A 21,197-nucleotide genomic window follows, 5' to 3' on the forward strand; every position below is an offset into this window, starting at 1 on the left:
ACTGAGTTAAATGTGAAGGTTTTGGTAAGACTGGAGAGCCCCTACCCGTATCCCAGGTTCCTGCTGTTATTTTTGTCATTCCATAAAAGCTGCTATGCAGTTTGTGCCCAGGATGCTGAATTGCCAAGATCCAGGTGTTCAAGTCATCTTCTGAGCATAGATGTGCTACAGAGGACATCTGCCGCTTTGCTACAGCCCATTGTCTTCAACACTGGTTGATCTTCCATGAAGAAATTTTTAGCAAGCTCTGCCCTGTGGGCACAAATACACTCAGGGGGGTGATGTGAACCAAATAGCTGCCATCAAACCAACAGCTGGCTGAGACTGCATGCTCAGCCAAATTCTATCACCAGCTATCAAAAAGCAATCAAATGCAGCTATTTTGTTAGGAAGAAGTGATTACCATGCTGACTAATAAACTGACTGCTTACCTGTTTGGTTCAGCACATAACAAAATCCCAGGAAGATAAATTTGAGGAAATAAAATTAAAAATGAGGACCTGAGAAAAAGAGAGTCACAATCACCTGGCCTGTCGATCTCTACCCATAGCTTTTGATGCTCTGAAGCCACTTTCAGACCCATTTGGAAGAGTAAAAAGCTTTAGATCATGACATTCTCTGTAGGTTTGGAGGGTAAGGGGATGGGTGGAGATCAGCAGCTGGATAAAGGAGAACAACAGCCATGCTCCCACAAGCAGAAAGACAGAACTACGCAGAAAAAGCCCTCTGCAGTACTGCTGCTTGAGGTTAGTTGGGGGGGTGGGGGGGGTGATACAGTAGGTCATGCATCACAGAAAGACAGGCTTCATTATTGCCACTGCTCATGGAACAACTCATTTTTAATTGCTACACCAGAGTAATCTGGCCAAAGAGTTCTAGTCTATGGCAATTAAGAAAAACTGCACATCTCAGCACTTTTAATCAATTAACATCACTTTGTGAGGCAGAACCGTTTCAATCATCTTCAGGGTAACACCGCTGCTCTTAATCTGTTGTTTAAAACCATTGAACCAGGAGGTGTGGGTTCAGCAAGGGCAGGCAGTAGGCATTCACTGCGTGGTATCAGTTACTGCCAGCTACTGCCAGCCTGCTGTGTGGATAAAGCCCCTGGCCATCACGTTTCTGTCAGGCACACTCCTTTTTGGTTTAAGAGTCTAGTAAGCTGGATCTGATGCATAGATGTGAATTAACCCTATGCATAGAAAGTGAATTACAAGGCGGATGGTATACTTAACTCTCAAGAACAAACTGCACAAATAAACTGAAGTGCCACATTCTTACAAAGGCTAAGAAATTAATATTTAATATGCATCAAAGATTTTATTTGCATTAACTGAAGATTCAAATATTAAAATAAGTCTACATTAAATTACAATTTTAAATATGTTTTAAATACAATAAACTAAACATGTTTAGTTTCTAAACACAAAGGGAACAAAAATAATTCAGAATGAAATACAATTAATGACACCAGATGACAGTACAAGGACTTTAATATGTAAATCCAGGAGATGTCAACTCTTAGCAATGTTTACTTTAAGAAGACGTGGTGGCCTTTTCATTGATGCACAAAACCCATGTTACATAAACTTATTAAAGTATCTTTCAAGAAAATATTGCTCAGTTAAATTCTCATTTATGCCATGATCAAAACTCCTTTGGTAGCTCTTTTTCAGAATGAAACACACCAGTATGCAAATCTGGAAAATACATTGTCTTGTAATTACTATCACAAAAGGTGCCTTCCTTATAGTTACAATTATCTAACGGATCAACAGTGTCTTTCATTCTTTAATTCAAATCAACTTACATATATACAATATGTAACAAAGTACTCACAAAATCCTTAGTCTTTCAAGACAAAAAACTGCTTTCACAATATCAAGACCATAAAAGTCTTTTTAAAAAACATTTTTTGTTTTTGTTTTCAAGTGGAGCACGCTGTACAGTAGGTTCCCCGTATGTTATTTTCAAGGCAAAACTAAATGTTACGGCAATTACATAAACAGTGATAAACACCAGCTGCCCTAAAATGAGGTAGGGCCTCTTTGACTCAGATCTAATCTTTGCCACCCAAGCCAGCAGAAGTAATAAAATAAGAATCCATATCTTAGCTAAATAATCCAACAACTCACTACACACAGGAACGCATTTGTCCTCTTGGCACTTCAAGGATCTTACTTCAAAACCTGATTTATCCAAATCAGACTGAAGTTTATAATAATTTGAAAGCAAATTAACTGAACACAAGTTTAAGGGTTTTCATGGTTCATGATTTCAAAAATTCAGTGTATTTCAACAACACTGCTTGTACGTAAGTGTTCATCAATTAAGGGTTTTAAAAAAGTTACCCAAGTTGTCACTGTAGCTAAAGAATGCAGCATATAGGGTCTTTACGGATGCAGTTAGGAGCACATAAAAGAAGAAACCAGACTTGCATCCATCACAGAAGTATTTCTCACACAGGTTAATTTTACCCTTCCATCGAACTTCAATGACAGTCTTAAACAAAACTGTAAAACTAAATTTTTAAGAACCAAAAAGAACAAAAGAGTAACTAAAAGAAATAAAAACATGACATTTAAAATTTGTAAGGAGTCTTGACAAGGATGATCAACTAACATGTCATTTTGCTTCTCTTCCACAGCAGTGCATGCAGCTGGTTGAATAATATACATCAACCTGAAATCTGCTAAAAGGAAAGTCTGGAACAGCATAGGTATTCGGTGTCCTGAAGATACATGTGGATGATTTTGGTTTTGATTTGTTGGGTTTTGTTTTAAAGTAAAAGTATTTCCTCTCCATTACGCAACATAGTGGTACTGATTGGGGTTGTCTTTGTCTCTCTCCATATAGTCTCTGTCAATGAGAGATTCAATCCTCTTTTTCAAGTCTCCAGGCTACAAGGAAAGATGAGATTAGTAAAACTGTTAGCAATATAAATGCAAATATATTTTATTTAAAAAAATGTAGCTGCTAACAGCTACATAAAAAAAAATGTGCCATGGTAAATATCTAAATATAATTTCCTACTCATACTCTGGCTCATTTCTGTTGACACACTCATTTTAATACCTTAATCTTTGGATTTGATTCAGACATATTTCACATTTCTTACTCTCATGTGGACAAGCTGAATGGAAAAATGTATTACATATTTTTAGATAATCCTAGGATAGTTTGAAAAACAAAATCACTTACCTTTACAGGAAATTTCAGTTGATTATACAATTCCGAAACAAGGAGATTATGACCAAGAGTCTTTCTCATCTTCATTATTCGTACAATAGCAGCATCAATCTGATACTGCCTGTCTTGAAATACTCTTTCAGTTGTGCTGACCTGTTCCTCGACCTAAAGAACAATACGACACCACAAATCATATCACCTTTTATTGCTATTTTTTTAATAAATTATATTTCTATAACCTTTCAGCTGAAACAAAACTCATGTTTTCTTATTCACCTTTGAGACAGACGCATACTAAGAGAGATGCATGCATTCCCCACATGCTAAGAACTAAGTGATTCTGAAGTGTACTTGTAAAGCAAGCCAAAGATAAAATTAAAGATAATATAAAGAAAAAAATAACATACATCTGATTTTAAATCTATTTGAGAAATTAAACTAAATCTTAAAAACTCACTTCAGATTTCTGACAGAACACATAACACTCTGACAGCCCAAATACAGCTGTCTTCTGTATCAACCTGCTCAACTCCAATTTGACTTTAAGGGATTTTAATATGCAAAGGTAAAAAGGAAACAACTTAATGTTAACTGAAACACGACACTTTGTGTCAAGAATTGGGATTCAAGTACAACAAAGATATCCTCTGCAGAAACAGGGGCAATGCTGACTTTGATAACTCTCTTACCCGCTAAATAAAGAAAAGAAGTGACATGGTGACATTTGATTCATGAGTTCAATATAATACCAAAACTTCAGCCACACCATGAAAAGTTCTAAAAGGGTCTGAAACATCTACAAGATCCGATCAGTTTAATATATAGGCATTTACATTTGCAAGCACAGGAAGAAACCCAAGTTGTTTCAATTCCAGTGAGTTTTAAAGTCCTTACTGCCCCTGCAAGTCATCCTGACTACCAAAAACATTAAATATCTGTTTCGTTTCTCCACATGCAAAAACGACCAGAGGAAACGCAGAGATTCTCTCTCCATATGGGACATGCAGATAAACAGTTTACATAACCAGAATGAATGCAAAAAATAAATACATACTGTTTCTTTCATTTGGATTTGGTTGATCTTTATTCTAAACAATTTATGCTTGAAATCACCATTAAAGATGAATTTATCTCCATCTTCTACATCCTTGCCCTTTGGATTTTTAATCAATACTCGTGCTTTTCCACAAGCTAAAGACTGCAGGGTTCTCCTTAGTTCACTGTCCTCTGTGAAGAAGTTCAAAGTATGGGAGAAAGCAGAACAAAACATTAACTTCAGAAGTTTTATGTGATTAATTTAGAAATACAATTGAAAAGTTACTGGGTTCATGTCAGTACCTTCTTCCAGCTAAGTTCCAATTAGGCAACAACTTACAGCCTTCAAACTTGGTCTCACATCTTTCACAGGTAAGTGCTGAGAGCATGCACTGAATTGTACATGTCAGGAAGACAGAGTCTGGCTCATCTCAGTGAGCTTCCTATCCAAAAGTACTTTCAGAAAACATTGCACATTAATGTGATCCTGGTTTTATTGCTTTAGTTTTGTTTGGTAGTAACAGGGCTTTAAAAGAAGAAGAATCAGTTCATGATAAGAAATTCAAGCCATCCATTTTACGACTTCCTCACTATTTTTAACACATACAAGAAAATATATAATAAAATTTTAAAACCCCACAGAACAGAAGTCTAAATTGATAGGAAGATGCTATGTGAGAAGGTCCAGCTGACAGCTACTATAGTCAGAAACTTTGCCCACAACAGTAAAGTAATAGAAACAAGTGGGTGAGAAAAATTTTATCTAGTAAGATTGAAAGCTAAAAGCATTTGGACAAGTAGATAAAATGAAGTCTAAAACATTCTAGTAGTTATGTTGCAGTGTTGTATCAAGATTTTGCATTAAAACGGCCTCTGCAGTCTCTAGAATACTTTTATTCACGATATAAAATTATCACCAAATGTGTCAGATCCTGAACAGAGTTTTAGTCTAAAAATTGAAAGAAAAGCTTTGCAATCTAGTGCTGAAGTGCAGTGTAGCTGAGTAAAAGATTAACACTATTATTATTTCTAAAATACTTTCACACAGAATGACCTTTTCCTTTTTTTAAACCTCCAGCTGTTCTATGATTACTAAAAATCCCCAACTTTAAACCAGGTTGACTAAACAGACATTTACGACGTTTCACACTTTTTGGGTGTTTTGCCTTCAGTAACTGCAGATTGCTGAGTTGTGGGTTTTGCCCAAACAAAGGATGCTGTTAAAACACTTGGGATACTTTGGAGCTTTGCTTCTGCCCTGCGTGCTGAGTCGCAGGTTACAGCATGCCAAGGGGAAGGAATCTGCAATAATACATTTTATCAATGTACACGCAAGAATCGGGGGCTGACTCAACTCAAGTCGGTTTGACGATTAAGAATTAGCACTTTAAGACCTGGGACTAACCTCAGGTAGGTAACTCAGTTTCAACTGAGGACAACTACACGGTGTGTTATATGGGTCGGATTAAAACATCTGCCTCGCCAAGCACGGGTTCTTTGACTTGGCTACTTGTTACAGATGGAAAAGCTAAAAGATGCCTCAATGCTTGTACCATGGAGGCAACTGAATTCACATTTCACCGTCTCTACGCCATTCATAATTCTACAGACTATTGTATTTCCTCCTTTTCACCTCTCTCCAAGCTATCGTGCCCCAGGTTTAAGAGGTGAACTCTCCATGCTCTGCGTGGGAACTGTTCAGTAATATCCATATTTCCTCTCAATCTTTCTTTGTCCTTATCTAATTCCACTGTACACCTTTAGAAATGGGATAACCTGCAATTTACAAAGTATCCAAACGTAAGCTCACACAAAGCTTGATGATGCTTTCTTTCTGTTTTGTTCTCAGCAACTTCTCCAGAAGTCACCAGCACACTGCCCTTCTGAAACTGATGAACTTTCAGTTGCTGTTTTCAGGGGACATGATGATGACACAACTTCATTCCTGAGCAGCCACATCTAACAAAGCCAATCTCTGATGTGTGGTTAAGGTTATTTTCCCACTACAGACATCCTTATACTCATCAAGCTTGGATACAATTTGATCTCCTAATCATCAACAGTGTGAGATCCTTTTCAATTTTTTTTAGAAGTTTCAGTTTTGACCTTCCTAAGGAATCAGCATCAAATTTTGTCACATCAGTATTAATCTTCTTCAGACCTTTAATGACTATGTTGAATAATACCTGGGGAACCCAAGTAGGAGTTTCCTTTCACTATGAAAGTTGCCTATTCAGTTCTATCTGACGTTTTCTGTCTTTTAATCAATTATTCACCCCTCAGAGGAACTTCCCTTTCAAGCCATGAAAAGTTAATTTATTTTAGAGCTTGTGAGGAGCTCTTATCAAGAGCTTTTTAAAACCCAAGTGCACAATTATGACTGTGCATATGCTTGCTGACTCCCTCAAAGAACTTGAAAGGGCAATTATGCACGACATAAATCATGCTAGCTCTTCCCTAATATACGCTTATCCATGAACCTACCAGTTCTATTCTTCTCAGTACAGACCTGCTACCTGCAGTAATCTGCAAAATTACTCCATGAACTTAAAAAATAAATTAAAAAATTAGCATTGCTCTTGTCACTTGCCATTCTTAAAGCACCAAGGCTCACTTGAATTATAAATTAGACTAATTCAGTATTTATATTGGAAAGTTCCTGTAAAGCTTCTGGATTAATACTACCAGTTGATCTAGTTTACTATCTGATTTACTGACCTATTCTAAATCCTCTACTGACACTTCAGCTTGCAATATTTTCTTCTGCCCTATGGCATGGCTGTGGCTGGCTGCATTCTTCTGCAGTAAACACCAATGTGCAAAATCTGGGTAACACTTCGGAATAGGGTCTCAATATAAATACACCTTAGTTGAATAAAAACTGCACAAGGCTTCCACCACCCCCCAGAACGAGCTGGCACACATGACGACCAAAGCAAAGCAATTCTTCAGGGCTGGGAGTTCAGTCTCCCTTTCAGTGTTTAGTTTAGAACAGACACCCTGGGTCAGAAGGTCCATCTAGCCCAGCATCCTGTCTCTGGTAGTGGCCACAAGCAGGTTAGCACAGGGCAGCATATGAGAACAAAGATAATATAGGTCTACATTTTCCTCCTTTTCCTCCTCTCCTCATCCTACTGCTCTTTAAATCTCCAATAATTCAGGGCTCAGGGACTTCCTTAGCCAGAGGTGGTTTCTATGCATTGAGAAACCTTCAGTGTTTTGCTTTTTCCCTAAACCTGTCTCCCTGAATTCTGTAAACTTCCAGCTTTTGCAACATGCTGTTTAGTTTTCACCACCATATGCTCATTTCATTTTGTGCCCTCTGGCTTTTTTTGAGTAAGAAAACAAATCCCTACTCAACAATTTCTATTTACCTTTTGGTCTATTTAGTTTAGCCCTAGCACACTTAGCTGTTCCTCCTAAAGAAGCTGCCCCATGTCTTCCATCTTTATTCCCATTCTTTGCTCTTCTTGGATCTGCTATGCTATTTTTAGATGTTGGAGGGAGAAGGCTGACAAACCCCACAGACTTTCTAAGACATTTTAGCGTTCCAGCAGCTTCACTCTCTTTGAATTTAGATGGAGCCCATCTGTCTTGTACAGGTTCGCTCTATTTCAAAGGCTTTCCTATTTCCTAATAAATCTAGACCTTTTCCATACATCATTTTTTCAAGAACACACTGTAATTCTGCCTGTCTGTCTAGCCCTGTACATTTAGAAGCACTTTCTATGACAACCCTAATGGCCACGTTTTACTCTCCAGGATTTCTACCACATCCAACATTATTTGTATCCATGAACCTGGACCTCTGGCTCATCCAGGTCGGTCTCTGAGAGTCTGGCCATCAGCACCTCTGTCCTTAGTGGTCAATTCACCAAGTACGTGCATCACAAATTCAGCTACTTTTTAATTGAATCTCTGTTCTTCTCCAGCTAGCCGGGATACCAGCCTTTGGCACAGTACTGCTGAGTGAAAGGATCATCCGTGTAGCAGGAGGCAGGAAGGGCACAGTCTGGGACCTACGTCCAAGTTTATTGCTGGCCGTAAGAGTTTCCTCTCGTTTAAAAGTAGGGAGATTGCTAGATGGCAATGGGACCTCTGTAGAGCAGCTCCAAATGCCTCATGTAGGTACAGTCTGGGAAGACAGAGATTTTATGTCATCCATCCTGGCCCACAGAAACCCCACGGACTATGAACTACCCTCATTAGCTGCATTCACACAATCACAGAATTGTAGTGGTTGGAAAAGATCTTTAAGATTACTTTGTCCAGCCATAAACCTAACACTGCCAATTCCACCTCTAAACCATGTCCCTAAGCACCTGGTCTACCTGTCTTTTAAAATCCATCAGGGAAGGTGACTCCACCACGCCCCTGGGCAGCCTGTTCCAATGCTTGACTCCCCTTTTGATGAAGAAGTTTTTCCTAATATCCAATCTAAACCTCCCCTGGTGCAACTTGAAGTCATTTCCTCTCATTCTATAGCTTGTTACCTGGGAGAAGAGACCGACCCCCACCTCGCTACAACCTCCTTTCAGGTAGTTGTAGAGAGTGATAAGGTCTCCCCTCAGCCTCCTTTTCTCCAGACTAAACAACCCCAGTTCCCTCAGCCACTCCTCGTAAGACTTGTTCTCCAGACCCTTCACCAGTTTCGCTGCCCTTCTCTGGACACGCTCCAGCACCTCAACATCTTTCCTGTAGTGAGGGGCCCAAAACTGAACACAGTACTCAAGGTGCGGCCTCACCAGTGCCAAATACAAGGGGATGATTCCCCACAGGGGAGAGAAACACAGACGTGGCGCTCAGTGCAATGACGTAACATAATATAGATAGCTCCCAACTATCAATCGGTTCTATCCAGCTGCATTAGAAACAGTCTACTGAAATCCTTCCTAATGTGCTATAATGAAGGATTTCCACACAGTAGATTTTACCTGTCGCTGTCAGGCAGTCAGAATGGAAGCTCTGACATACAGCAATACAAGATGAGAAAGCAGGATCTGTATCAGGCTTGCATGAACTTATGTTTGTTTTGTAACCATTGTACTCCAATCTAATGAGCCTCTCTGGACTACTCTGATGCTTATCATTCACATTGGCATGAGTGTTCTTCAGCTCCCTTAGCACTAATGGAGTGGATGACTAAGCAACCTGAAGCTTCGAGGCTGAGAAGTTGGAGCACCCAGGTTGCACTGCCTTCTGCAGCGCATCTTTCTGCCACAGGGATTCTTGATAGCCCCATTTTACAGTACTTTAGTAAACTGATGCAGAAGTTCCAGAAAGTAAAGAGATAGTGTTGTCCTTTTTAATGCCAATGGCTGCAACTATTTCAAGGAAGTGTAACAGTTGGAAAGAAATCACCCAAGAGCAGAAGAGCATAGAAGGTAGATACTGCAGTTGGTTAAAAAGAAAACTATACTTTCCCCCAGATTTCTTTGTCTTTTCTGCCTTCAGGTTTCAAGTGCAGAGGGAGATATCTACAAAGTACACAGTCCCTAGAGGACACTGTTCTTCTTAACAAACCAGATCTCCTGTAAATGGGGCATTTTTGCAGCAGTAATGGAATATGGGTGGGCAAGCTCTCAGCACAGCTCAACTGATAATACCCTTGGATCACCCCCAAATGACAGCATTCTACAACCGATCATTTTCAAAATATATTTGAAACTGTAATAGAACAAAAATAATCTGTACACACAATAGTCTTTATCACCACTTGAATTTTAAGAATTACAATGATACATTTTGTAAGTCTAATAGGTTATTAGTAGTACAATGTGCTACACAGCTCTTACTATTACTTTTGTGAAGCATCTCTTATCTCCACTACAAAGTACCAGCAGTGTGTTTTCCTCATCTCTTGGTGTCTATATACTACTGGCTCATAAAGTTTGTTCTAATGATCATGGCAAATTTCTTAAAACTAAGCCTTTACGTACCGAATTATAATTGGCAATCACTTGATGAATAAATTTAAGAAACAAAAAGTATTCTTCCTACCTACACCAGTGGCCATTTTAATTTCTTCAAAACTGAATTCGTCTCCTTCATTAAACATAAGCAACACTAATGTCTGAAAGAGTGACACTTGAAATTCTTTCTAAAAAAAAAAAGAAATATCAAGTAATTATAAGTAATATTCAGAGCATTTTCTATTGTATCCCCCAAATCTGACAAGTTACAGAAGCTATACATTCTTTTCTCTATTTCTGGAAGAGATGTGCATTTTAGAATGCCTACCACACAGAAGAATCTGCCTGAATGCAGTATCAAAGAAACTGTGTATTTTTAAAACCTCTTTTTTGCTCCTCTAACAGTAGCAATGCAGCACACAGCAGAAGCTCATTAGAATAGGCACGTATTTAGTTCACATCGTTTACTTCATTTTAATTACAATATATCAAACTCTGGCTTTGCTGCTATCAGTAGCGAATCTCTTCATACTTCACCCAAGTTTCACTTTACAGAGATGAGCAAACTAACACAAAAGTATTCCTGGCATTGTATCATATTTCATCATATTGTATATATGAAAGAAACAAAAGATAATTGTGCTTTACTGTGATACAGAGTAACGGTATTATTGGTAGCAGAATGTTTGTACAAACAGGCAATGAAAAGGAAATAAATAACTGAAACTCTTCAGACAGCTGCAAACACTTCTGTCAATCGACAACTACAAAGCTATCCACCTCAGTTACCTAATGCCTAAACCTCCAAGTTTCATATTCACAAGGAGTTAGTAAAAGAATTAATTTTTATTTTTTTTTAAGTCTTTGCTGCATTATTAGCAAGATATTCCATGAGACAAAACAAAACCACATTAAGAAACAATTAAGAAACAATGTGGTTATTTAAGACCTAAATAATTCAACAAGTATTTAAATTTTAACCACAGTCATTACATCACTAACACTCTTCAGTCTCTTTTTGCATCAGTGAAGCATTCTAAGAGTCTCACCAGTATTACCACAATCAAAACAATTCCATATTAAAAATAAAAAGACGCTGCATTTTTTTCCTTTCATTAATTTCCTACTTTATTACAACTTAGTTTACTTGAATGAGCAACAATTCCTATCAAACAAATACAAATGTTATCAAAAGGCATCACATTGCTGTCTGCCATTAGCTAGGTAGTATTTCTGTTTAATTATAAAAAGCCTACTTTCTGTACAAAATAACTGTATTGAATTGTGACTGTTTCTCCACAAAAATGTTACTACCTTTATAAAGGTACAATACATGACTAGATTCTGAATAATTGACTTGAATTTTATCCCAACAGGCTAAGCATTAAGCAAGCAAACTTACCTCCTTAAATTCTGCTTTCAGGACAGCATGCCCTAAAGTGGTCTGCCACTGAAGCTTTCGACCACTGTGCTTTCCCAGGTAAAAGGTTTTAAATACCTCTTGAAGCTTTATCATCTGTAAAGCAAAGACAGAAAAAAGTTTATTAGTCTTATACCAGTGCAGTGATGCCAGATGATTTCACACATGTAATTTCTTTGGTTGTCCTCAACAATGTTTCATAGTCGGTGTTTTTCTGTGAAAATCTAAATCCAAAAAGCAAAATTCTGCTCTCAAGTATACCAGTACTATTACGCACAAAGGAAAGCCTCAGTTCAAGGATAGCTTTTAATTTCCTCTCCCTTCCTTTTTTTTTTTTTGTCTGTTTGTTTGTTTGTTTTAAATAAAAGAAGCCCCCTTTAAGGGTTTTAAACCTCAAAAATAAACACAGGTTTTGTCCTGGACTTTGAATCTGACCAAGAAACCACAGGACAAAAAGCAGAGCTGGTCCTCTACAGATTCAAGTCTGATTCCAATATTTTATACTCACTTATTTCCAAGTAAGGGGTTTTTACCCTTCCATTTTCAGGACATGTTGCTCAGTTGGATACTTCCAAAGTAGTCTGTTACTGAGGAAAAGATGCCACGGAAACAAGAGCACAGAGGCTTCCACATGTTCTGAACTGAATGAGAACCCTGCTACCAACTTTGCCCTCTGAAGTGCTTCCCACATTTCAGATCAAGCAAGGTATTGCAGGAAATAGGACTCCAAATACATATATCAACTTAAATTGCTACCTGATAGGAGCTTTGCAAAAATATTTCAACTTTGAAGCAATCTTTTTTCAGGCAATTGCCATTTAAAGGCAGGGGCTAGTTTTATGAGACACATTGCAGGGAACAGAGGAAGGATCTTACAGAAAAAAAGATGGTGCAGTAACAAACTATTGGCTAGATCAAAATGCCTAACCAACGTAGTTAGATTGATTAAATTAAGGTGAACTGTCCAGTTTTAAACTTTTAAGTGCTTGACTGCAATGTTAAATAGAACACTGATTTTAATATTAATTTTAGATTATTATTATTACTATTCAAAAGGTGAAAAAACATATTAAGTCAAACAATCACTGCAAAAAAGAGCAATTTTACAATCTTTAAAATGAGACAAACCTCTTAATTACCTAGCAGAATAAACATTAAATGAAGGCATTCATTCACCCTATGATAGTGATTACGATTTCACTCCATAAAGTGCATTTAGAAGGAGAATTAAAACACTAACCTCTGAATTTAAGTGGACTTCCATAGGGGTATAAGTTGGCCAATACCCCATAGTTAATATATTCACTGTCAGGTCTATATTTCCTGGGTCACTTTGGTTCTGCATATACTAAAATACAAGAGACAAAAAAAAAAAAAAAAAATCATTAAAGTGTACTGTTAGCATGCTAAAATAGAAAAAAAATATATACTTAAATTAGAAATTTAAAGTTGGTAGAATAATGAAAAATTTCTACAGGCCACATCCTTGGTTAGACATGCTGTACCAAGATTTTGAATTTCATTACTATTTATTGCTCACATCCACAGTTTCAAAACATGGCAAGTGGTTGGGAGTAAAAATAAAAGTACATGCCTTGAAGTTTCCTAGACAACTGTCTTTACAGCATATTAAGGTCAAACTAACTTCAGTCAGACACAAATAAAGCAAAAGAAAAGCTTTTGATCAGAAGCCAGGGCAAGAACTATAAGATCAAAAGGATCCCCTGGGACTTCCACACATCTGATAAACACCACATTTTCTCATAATTTGAGCACAGCATCAGTCAAGCCAGGCTGCAAAGTCTAGGACAGAAAAGTCCCCTCGAGTATTTTATTACAGGAGCAGGTGTCCTGGGTCAGATCTGTACCCCAGTATCCTGTCCTCAAAAAGGCCCCAACACAGGCACCCAGGGAGAAGTGCAGTAACAGGGCGAACATACACGATACTTCCTCCCTCCAAGCATTCCCTTGGTCACCAATAGGTTGGAAGCTTTGGGGCTGAGACCTACATGTTTTCTGTGCACTCAGCAACCTTCAGAGAGTTTCTCTACTGTGGGTCATTCACAACGAATTCATCAGAGCAGCAACAGTTTACAGAATGAAGGGGTATGGACTTTAAAGGACGCCAGACAACTACATTACTATGTGGTATTTAGACTGCAATTTACTTAAAAAGTAATCAAATAAAACTGTAAAATAAGATTACCTCTGAATATAAATATATATATATACAATAAATAAATTCTGTTCTATAAACTGTAAGTAAACTGTTACTATGACCTAGACCTGCTCAAAAGCTGGTTTTTTTCATTTTAGCTTAATCCAAGGTCTAACACCATTAAGTACTTCCCCATCACTCTCGAAAACTTAGTACACAAAGAGAAGCTAAATGTACCTGCTTAAACTGAACCATGACGTCTTTTGACAGTTCCATGTCCTTGAACATGCCCTCCAGTTTGCTGGTAAAAGCAGCGCCACATTCTGTCACATGAATTAAAGCAAAGATCCCACAATTACGAAGAAGTACAGCACAAGCAACAAAGGTTTCACCTGGGACAGCTGAGCCAGGTTTGCCCGGGTCCAGAGCACCCACAACTAGGTACATATTTTAAGGATTTTGCTCCTCTGTAGGTACATTAAATGGATCAGTCACATATCTAAAAGGTCAGCCAAATAGTTCTCGCTGAGTACAGTGGAAGTTGTGATATACTCAGCTCTTGCTTTAAGAAATAAAAAGCCAGATTTTAAGTATGAGAAAACAAGGATTCCAATTTACATGCCAAAAAGTAATAAAAATTTAAGCTATCTGAAGATGCCTACCATGTTTAAGCTTTGACAACATGGACTTCTCAGCATCTACTGATGCACTTTTTCCAACCAGCAGTCTTTTGGCCAAGTCTTTCTTATAAAATGCCTCAAACACATCTTTACCTGTATGGAAATGGAAACAAAAATAAAATACAAATGAAATCATACATTCTATTTGCATCACTGCACTTTAGATTTGTGGCAAGCCTTTCTCATTATGTGTTGGTCAGCAGAACAGTATTCTCTATGCAACAGCAAAGAACACCATGTAGACAACTAGTTCTTTTTATATGTGAATTATTTTGTTAACATATTTTGCAAAATTTTTACTTTTTTTTCTCTTTTCTTCCTCCCCCAACACCCCCCCCCCCCCCCCCAAGAAGGAACATAGGCTGCCTTGTATTTCCCACTGGATCAGCTGCAAACCACATGAAATTATTCTGGGGTCCAGAAGAACATTCTCCTTCCAATGGGTTGATTTATTAAAATTAAAAAAAAAAAAAAAAAAGAAAAAAAGAAAAAAAAAGAAAAAGTAGTTCCTAGGTATTAAAGAAATAACCTTGAAAAACCTAAGGCGAAGAAGAAGTGACAGAAGTCTTCTCACATGGTTTGCCAATAGCCTTTTGAAATAAGGAAGTCATACAGGCACCCACAAACTTTCACACCTTAAACCAGAGCTTCCACAAACCTTTTCTATTGATAGTGCAAAGATATCAGCAAGTTGTTTCACTTTTAAGAAATCTACTCTTTGTGCTGTCTACAGTAGCCCCTCCTAATTCCTTGCAAATGCCTTCCAATGCATCTGCAGCAGTATCTCTGGTCCTCTCCACCCTTCTCTCTGGTCATGTGCTGTTTCATGACACACCATCAAGATACTATTGGGTATCTTGATGTCAAATGCCCAGAAACTAACTACTAATTATCATCTGCTCTTAAAAGGACTCTTATAAAACTAGATATCTCAAAAATAAACTTGCACTTTTAGCTCAGTACTACAAAAAATATTAAGAGAAAAAGAGTTGGTCAAGGTTTCAGACAAAAATGGCAATGCAAATGACATTACTTCAGGACTGGTTTCTTGGCTCCTTTCCCATTATATTGTACTTGTTTTGAATTTTATGAGGAAAGAACCCCACAGATCTCAGAACAAACTAATACAGAATTGGGTACTTCCTGCTTATTCCACCCAACCCAGCATATGTGTCCCACTTCCCTGAAAACACTGACCATGCATCTCTGTTGGACTCAACCACATCTTTTTTCTGATATTCAACCTAGCAAAAAAAGTTTCTCCTAACACATCCAATGGTTTTGCTCAGATAGGGATGTACATTAGGGAAGTGCATTTCAAAGGCAGTAAAACACAGCAGTAACATTTTCTCCTATCATTTTGAGCAATCTGTGCCCATTCTCAGCCACAATGAGAAGAACCAAGTCATTAGTTGCTAGGCTTTCCTGTACTTTGCACCTATGATGCACTGAGGTGGGCAGGGAAGAGAAAACCTGTACTAACCTTTCTGTTCTCTGTCATTAGAGAAGAGGTTGTGGTTAATTTATGTGAAAAAAAACTTCCACCAACAGCTCTAACTCTTAGGTCTCCACTCACAGACTGTAAAAGGTCTGTAACTTGCCAGTCTCCATAGAGCAAGTTTGTCCTCCCTGGTGTGTTTATTGTGCTCCTTCAGATGTAAAGCAACCTGAATTTTAGACCAAGTCAAGCAAAATTCATTCTAAAAAAAGGTTTCTTACATTTAGAGGAATGCAGTTCTGCTAGTAGCAAGGAAAACAGTTTTAATTGCATCAACCGTGAACTGGTATTTCTTACCATGAATGAATCTAAATATGATCATAATTTTGTCAAGGATTCTTTCCAGCTCTTCATCTGTTGCTTCTTTATTACCAGCTCTTAACTTGGAATCCACATATTTTGCTACAAGTAAATAAAACAGTTTAACAGTTTTAAAAAACCTAATAATCTAAAATAAACAACTTAAAGCATCTCCCACTTGAAATATGACTATAAGTTAAAATAAAGGATAAGTACTAAATCTTCTATTTTTCCTTTTCCCATCCCTATGCTCAATGGAATGATAGAGCCCTACTGTACTACTGCCATAATGGAAAAATATCACAAAAAGGAACTGTCTGAGGAAAAAAAAACAAAAAAACAAACAGACAAATAAAACCCAACGGTATCAACATTAAAATTAATGCATTAGAAATTCCCACATTTTGTGTTACAGACATTGCAAGCACATTACTTGTTGAAATACAACGTTTTGGAAGGGTACAATGCACATGAATGTATTTTATGAGAAACAGAAACAAACAACACAAAGAGGACTTTGTCAACCTTATACCACGTCCCTCATGCTTCCTTGGTAGGAACACACCAAAATTCAAACAGAAGCAATGCTCTCAAGTTAGTAGCTTCAGAATGCCAGAAATAAGGTTAAGCCATGAGTTTAACTAAGTATTTATTAAGCTATATTAGTATCCTTATACAACCTTCTGCATAAGAAGGAGTTGAAACACCACAATCCACAAAATACAGCAGCCCATATCATGGCTTTAACCTGCATCACTACGTTGTCCAATTTGTCCTACATAAAGCTGGTTTTAGAAGGAAGCCACAAAATAAGCTGAATGAAGGTAAAAGAGCATACAGAGGGGAAAAAAACCCCACAACCTAGGATTGGGATCCTCTCCTGGTGTAAAATGCCACAGCTCCAGTGGCTGCAGGAAAAACAGTTAGAACAGCTTTTGCCAGACCAGGGATAAGCCCAGTAACAGTATTTTTAAGATGTTTTTATTATTTCTCCTCTTAATAAGCACTAGTTCCCCCTTCAAGGTAATGTCATTTTCTTCCTCTATTAAAACTCGTCTATCTGAAGGCTTTAAGATTGTTCTCCCAACTTCAGCCTTCTAGGCAGATGGGCGGTACTTGCTCCTTTCCGAGAGATCTGTAAGATCCAAAGAGCTCCTCTACTACCACAATTAAAACCAGCTCCCTTTTTTTGGCCACAGCTGCTCTTTCCCCTAGCCATTTACTCTACTCTCAGCACCTGCATTACGCTCTCTGAGCAGTGGTTAGCACCAGGCACCGTGCAGGAAGCAGAGCGCAGGGACAGCAGAGGTTGGCAGGCTGCGTCAGGACGCTGCGCGCGCGCCTAACAGCACACCCAAGCTTTCCACACCCACAACACTCCCGGGTTAAGTTTTGCCTTGTAGCCCAAAAACAAGTCTCCTAAAGCAGAATGCGTACTGCATCACTATTGCACTAGCACATTCAGCAGCATTATCTTATCATGCTTTCTATAGATTTTTGAAATATTTTACAGAAAAATATTTGTGTACCTATCAATTCTGCAGGCTTATTTGGTCTCTTGTTGATAAATGTTTCAAAGGACTCCTTCATCAAGTTTATAAATTTTTCATTTTTCTGAAAGCACACTTCTATGATATGGTCCACTTTATCCTTAAAATCTAGTAGCTCTTGCACCATATCCTTGTCCTTTTCAGGATTAACCACTATTGTTGTCCCAAAGTTCTGTAAAACAAACACTTTTGATAATAAAATACTTCAGAGCGCTACCTATCTCCCCCAACAGACACATTCACATTTCTTTTTTACAGAGCTACTCATGTGACTTCAAGTTTTCAAAAAAATGAGATGCATTGAAATTTAAAATAAAAACCCAGACACACATTAATGGATTTCAAACATTAGTGTTTGATTTAAAGTTTATATACATTTAAGACAAAAGCTAAAAAAAAAAAAAATACACAGTAGATGACTGTATGATGTGCAAGTTTACAGTTAGATATAGAAATACATGATACATGTAAAAGAAATTATATGGAAACTGCCTCAGAAATATTAAGTGTAATGGAAAACTTTGCACTGTTTTCCTTAAATCCCCTAGAGAGCTCTATTGATGGAACAGGTGGCGAAAATTCAACTGCTGCTCATGACACCAAGATTTCTCTTTTCAGCAAGGGCTTAAAAGCAAAAAAAACCCCTAGTTGACTTGCAATAAAACAAAACTTTCCCATTTGCAAGAAGCAGCCACAGATTTGACTTTTTTTCCTGTTCCTACATTTATCATCTTTAAGTCAGAGATACAATACCATTTGTCCAGTGAACCAAAATATCCTGCAAGGGAGGATTTTAACCTCTCAGGCAATTTACAATTGCTTGGTAACACTGATCAGCACTCTAGACAGAATGACTAGTTTTCCAGGGTGAGAAAGAGGAACATCCGCACAGTAACAGCAGAACAGTATTCAACTGGTGTGTTTTCATCAACTAAAGTATGTTAACCACAACAACAGTCAAAGAGAGATGGGGAAATTCCTCCCAAACCTCAGAATTTCCACTGCAATATCCACTGTGATCTTTCATTGAGATCCTTCTCAAGTAACATTTCAGAGGGAAGCAAGATAAACACAGGGCTGCCCAAATCAGAATTTCCACTGCAATATCTAATTATTTATTGTGATCTTTCATTGAGATCTTTCTCAAGTAACATTTCGGAGGGAAGCAAGATAAACACAGGGCTGCCCAAGGACCTTAGATTCAGTATGTTTATCACAGAATCACAAAATGGTTTGGATTAGAAGGGACTGCTGAAGATCACCTAGTCCATCATATCTTACACTTAGTACAATTTCCCCTTCATTAACACATTTGGATATCTCACAGTCTGAACAGTTACATCCACAAATTGCAGGGCATTCCCCCAACTCTGCAAATGGCAAACCGAGATACAGAAAGCTAAGTGGCACCTCTGAAATCATAAAAAGGTGACCACAGCAGAGCACAGACCTTCACCCCAGTAATGTGGCGTGCTCTCCATGCTTTTTCTTACACTGGCTCACAGATAAAAGTTCTTGAAGCCCCACTTTAATGCATTCTGTCATATAGGATAGAATATTTGAAAGGAGGAGATTTACTGATAGTATAGAAAATGGTTTCTAGCTTTTTCAGTCTGTAAAAAAATTCTTCAAAACAAAGCCATAGGAGGTCCAATTCTGCAAGACATAAGGTATGATAAGCCAACTTAACAACATGCTGCTGTGAAAGGCGGGATTCTGGTCCTCCTTCCCTTATTTTTCTGCCTGTCCTGAACTCCTGCTTCTTTCCTCGGGCCAGCACCAGGACTTTTCTGTGAGCCTCTTTAGCTCACTAAACCTGGCATAAAACCGACCTTGCCCAGGTGCTGTGTTACAACAGATCACAAAAGAGTCTATGGAGTGGCAGGCAGCACAAGGGCTAAGTCAGCAGTGTGATCTGGGAGCAAGGAAGAAGAAAGATTATTCCTTCTTGGCCACAGCAAGCTGTTCAATTGGCCCAGCTGCCTATGGATCCACGGACTGCGTACGTGGACACTGGATGACACCCTGCGGAGCAAACTCTGCCTCGGTTCTGGGGGCAGAGAAGAGACCATGTCCCACTCGCATGGGCTGTGCACTGGTGCACCATGCAGAGCTCCAGACACAGGTGTGCAGGAAAGGCACCTCCGAAATGAACTGATGTTGTGCGCTTAGCCCTGAAGGCTGAGGAACACATGGGCAATTCAGGAGAGAACTAGCCCATCGGGAACCATCAGCCCCAGAGAGAAGTATCTTCTGGGAAGCTTTCCTGCTTTCATCTTGCAAGAGCACTAGAGTGCAAGTTCTCTGGGGCAGGTTACTACACACATGCCTGGCAAAACAAATCTGAATTGTCTAAACACAACTTTGATGATGGATTACTTTCAAGGGGAGTATTACATCCAAAATAGCTTAAACGCTCATCAGCATCGCTGTAGGTTGGTTCCATCTAGCCCTGTTAACTGCAGTAGAATAGGTCCATTCTGATGTTCCACTGATTTTGCAGACATATAAACAAGTTGAGTGTATTTGTAGCAAAACACAAGGAGTAGTACAATCCAGCATACTCTAAACACACGTGCAGGTGGCTCTATTTAAAAGCAAAGTAAACCAAAATGACTTCTTGTATAATGTTCAGACTTACAAGGAAAGCAATTTCCAAGCAGAAATTTAAAACCAACACTTAGGTGTTGCTGTTTCTCATTGTGTGACTGTTATTGGGAGGGAAAGCATTAACTTCTCTCCCTATATTTGTTTACAACAGAGTTTTGGTGCATATGCCTACATATTATTCTTGTTTTTGATGAAATAAATATATGATAACAGCATAAATACTGACATTAGTAAGCTATCTTTGAAATACCTTGATGTATTCACTCCAATGTTGCAAAAGGATCTGCTGCCCACCTTTTACCCGGCTAAACAGCTGGTACGTCTGGGTCAAATCTGATATTCTATTTTCATCAAGCAGGTTATCCAGTCCTAAAACAAATAAAATTAGAAAAAAGAAAAAATTTGAATACAGCTGAATAAATACAGTTAGAAAAACCTCTTTTAAGACTAAATTTCTGAAAGCAAGCAATATGCTCCGGGCTAACACGTCCCCTTGTTTAAAATGACTGAAATTATTTATGGTATAATGTTTTAAAACTATATCAACTGAAGTACTTTCCCAACAAGGCGTTGACAGTGTTATGAACAGTGTTTGATGTGAAGAGTACAGTTGCATCAAGAGATCTCATAGCACCTCTAAAAAATGTCAGAAAAGAGAAAACAAAGTAAACTGCCCCAAATTTAAAGTAAAGATAAATACTTCACAAGACTTTTTTCCTGTGGAGTGTGGCGAGTTATGTTTTTATATTAAAAATGTGCCATGAATTGTCTGTGCTCATACCAACTGAATAACAAAAGATTACAAATTCCTTCCAAGCAACTTTTGCCTTTATCAATTCACCCTA

The 21,197-nt window shown here is 38.1% G+C and overlaps 1 protein-coding gene across 1 annotated transcript in view; it reads right to left on the reverse strand.

Annotated features, from left to right (window-relative positions):
• Positions 1-2,804: 2,804 nt before the first annotated feature.
• Positions 2,805-21,197, reverse strand: part of LOC104529158 (cullin-4A) — a gene marked incomplete at its 5' end in the record, with an annotated part of 40,239 nt that continues 21,846 nt past the window's right edge. The window contains 11 exons of the mRNA XM_010173373.1: positions 2,805-2,900; positions 3,202-3,354; positions 4,244-4,416; positions 10,225-10,324; positions 11,539-11,652; positions 12,797-12,904; positions 13,952-14,037; positions 14,377-14,487; positions 16,190-16,294; positions 17,722-17,914; positions 20,603-20,721. Coding sequence (XP_010171675.1) covers positions 2,805-2,900; positions 3,202-3,354; positions 4,244-4,416; positions 10,225-10,324; positions 11,539-11,652; positions 12,797-12,904; positions 13,952-14,037; positions 14,377-14,487; positions 16,190-16,294; positions 17,722-17,914; positions 20,603-20,721 — 1,358 coding nt within the window. The remainder of the gene's footprint in view (positions 2,901-3,201; positions 3,355-4,243; positions 4,417-10,224; positions 10,325-11,538; positions 11,653-12,796; positions 12,905-13,951; positions 14,038-14,376; positions 14,488-16,189; positions 16,295-17,721; positions 17,915-20,602; positions 20,722-21,197) is intronic.

The sequence above is a fragment of the Antrostomus carolinensis genome, unplaced genomic scaffold, assembly GCF_000700745.2.
Source record: "Antrostomus carolinensis isolate BGI_N321 unplaced genomic scaffold, ASM70074v2 scaffold4818, whole genome shotgun sequence".
In the NCBI taxonomy this organism is placed as follows: Eukaryota; Metazoa; Chordata; class Aves; order Caprimulgiformes; family Caprimulgidae; genus Antrostomus; species Antrostomus carolinensis.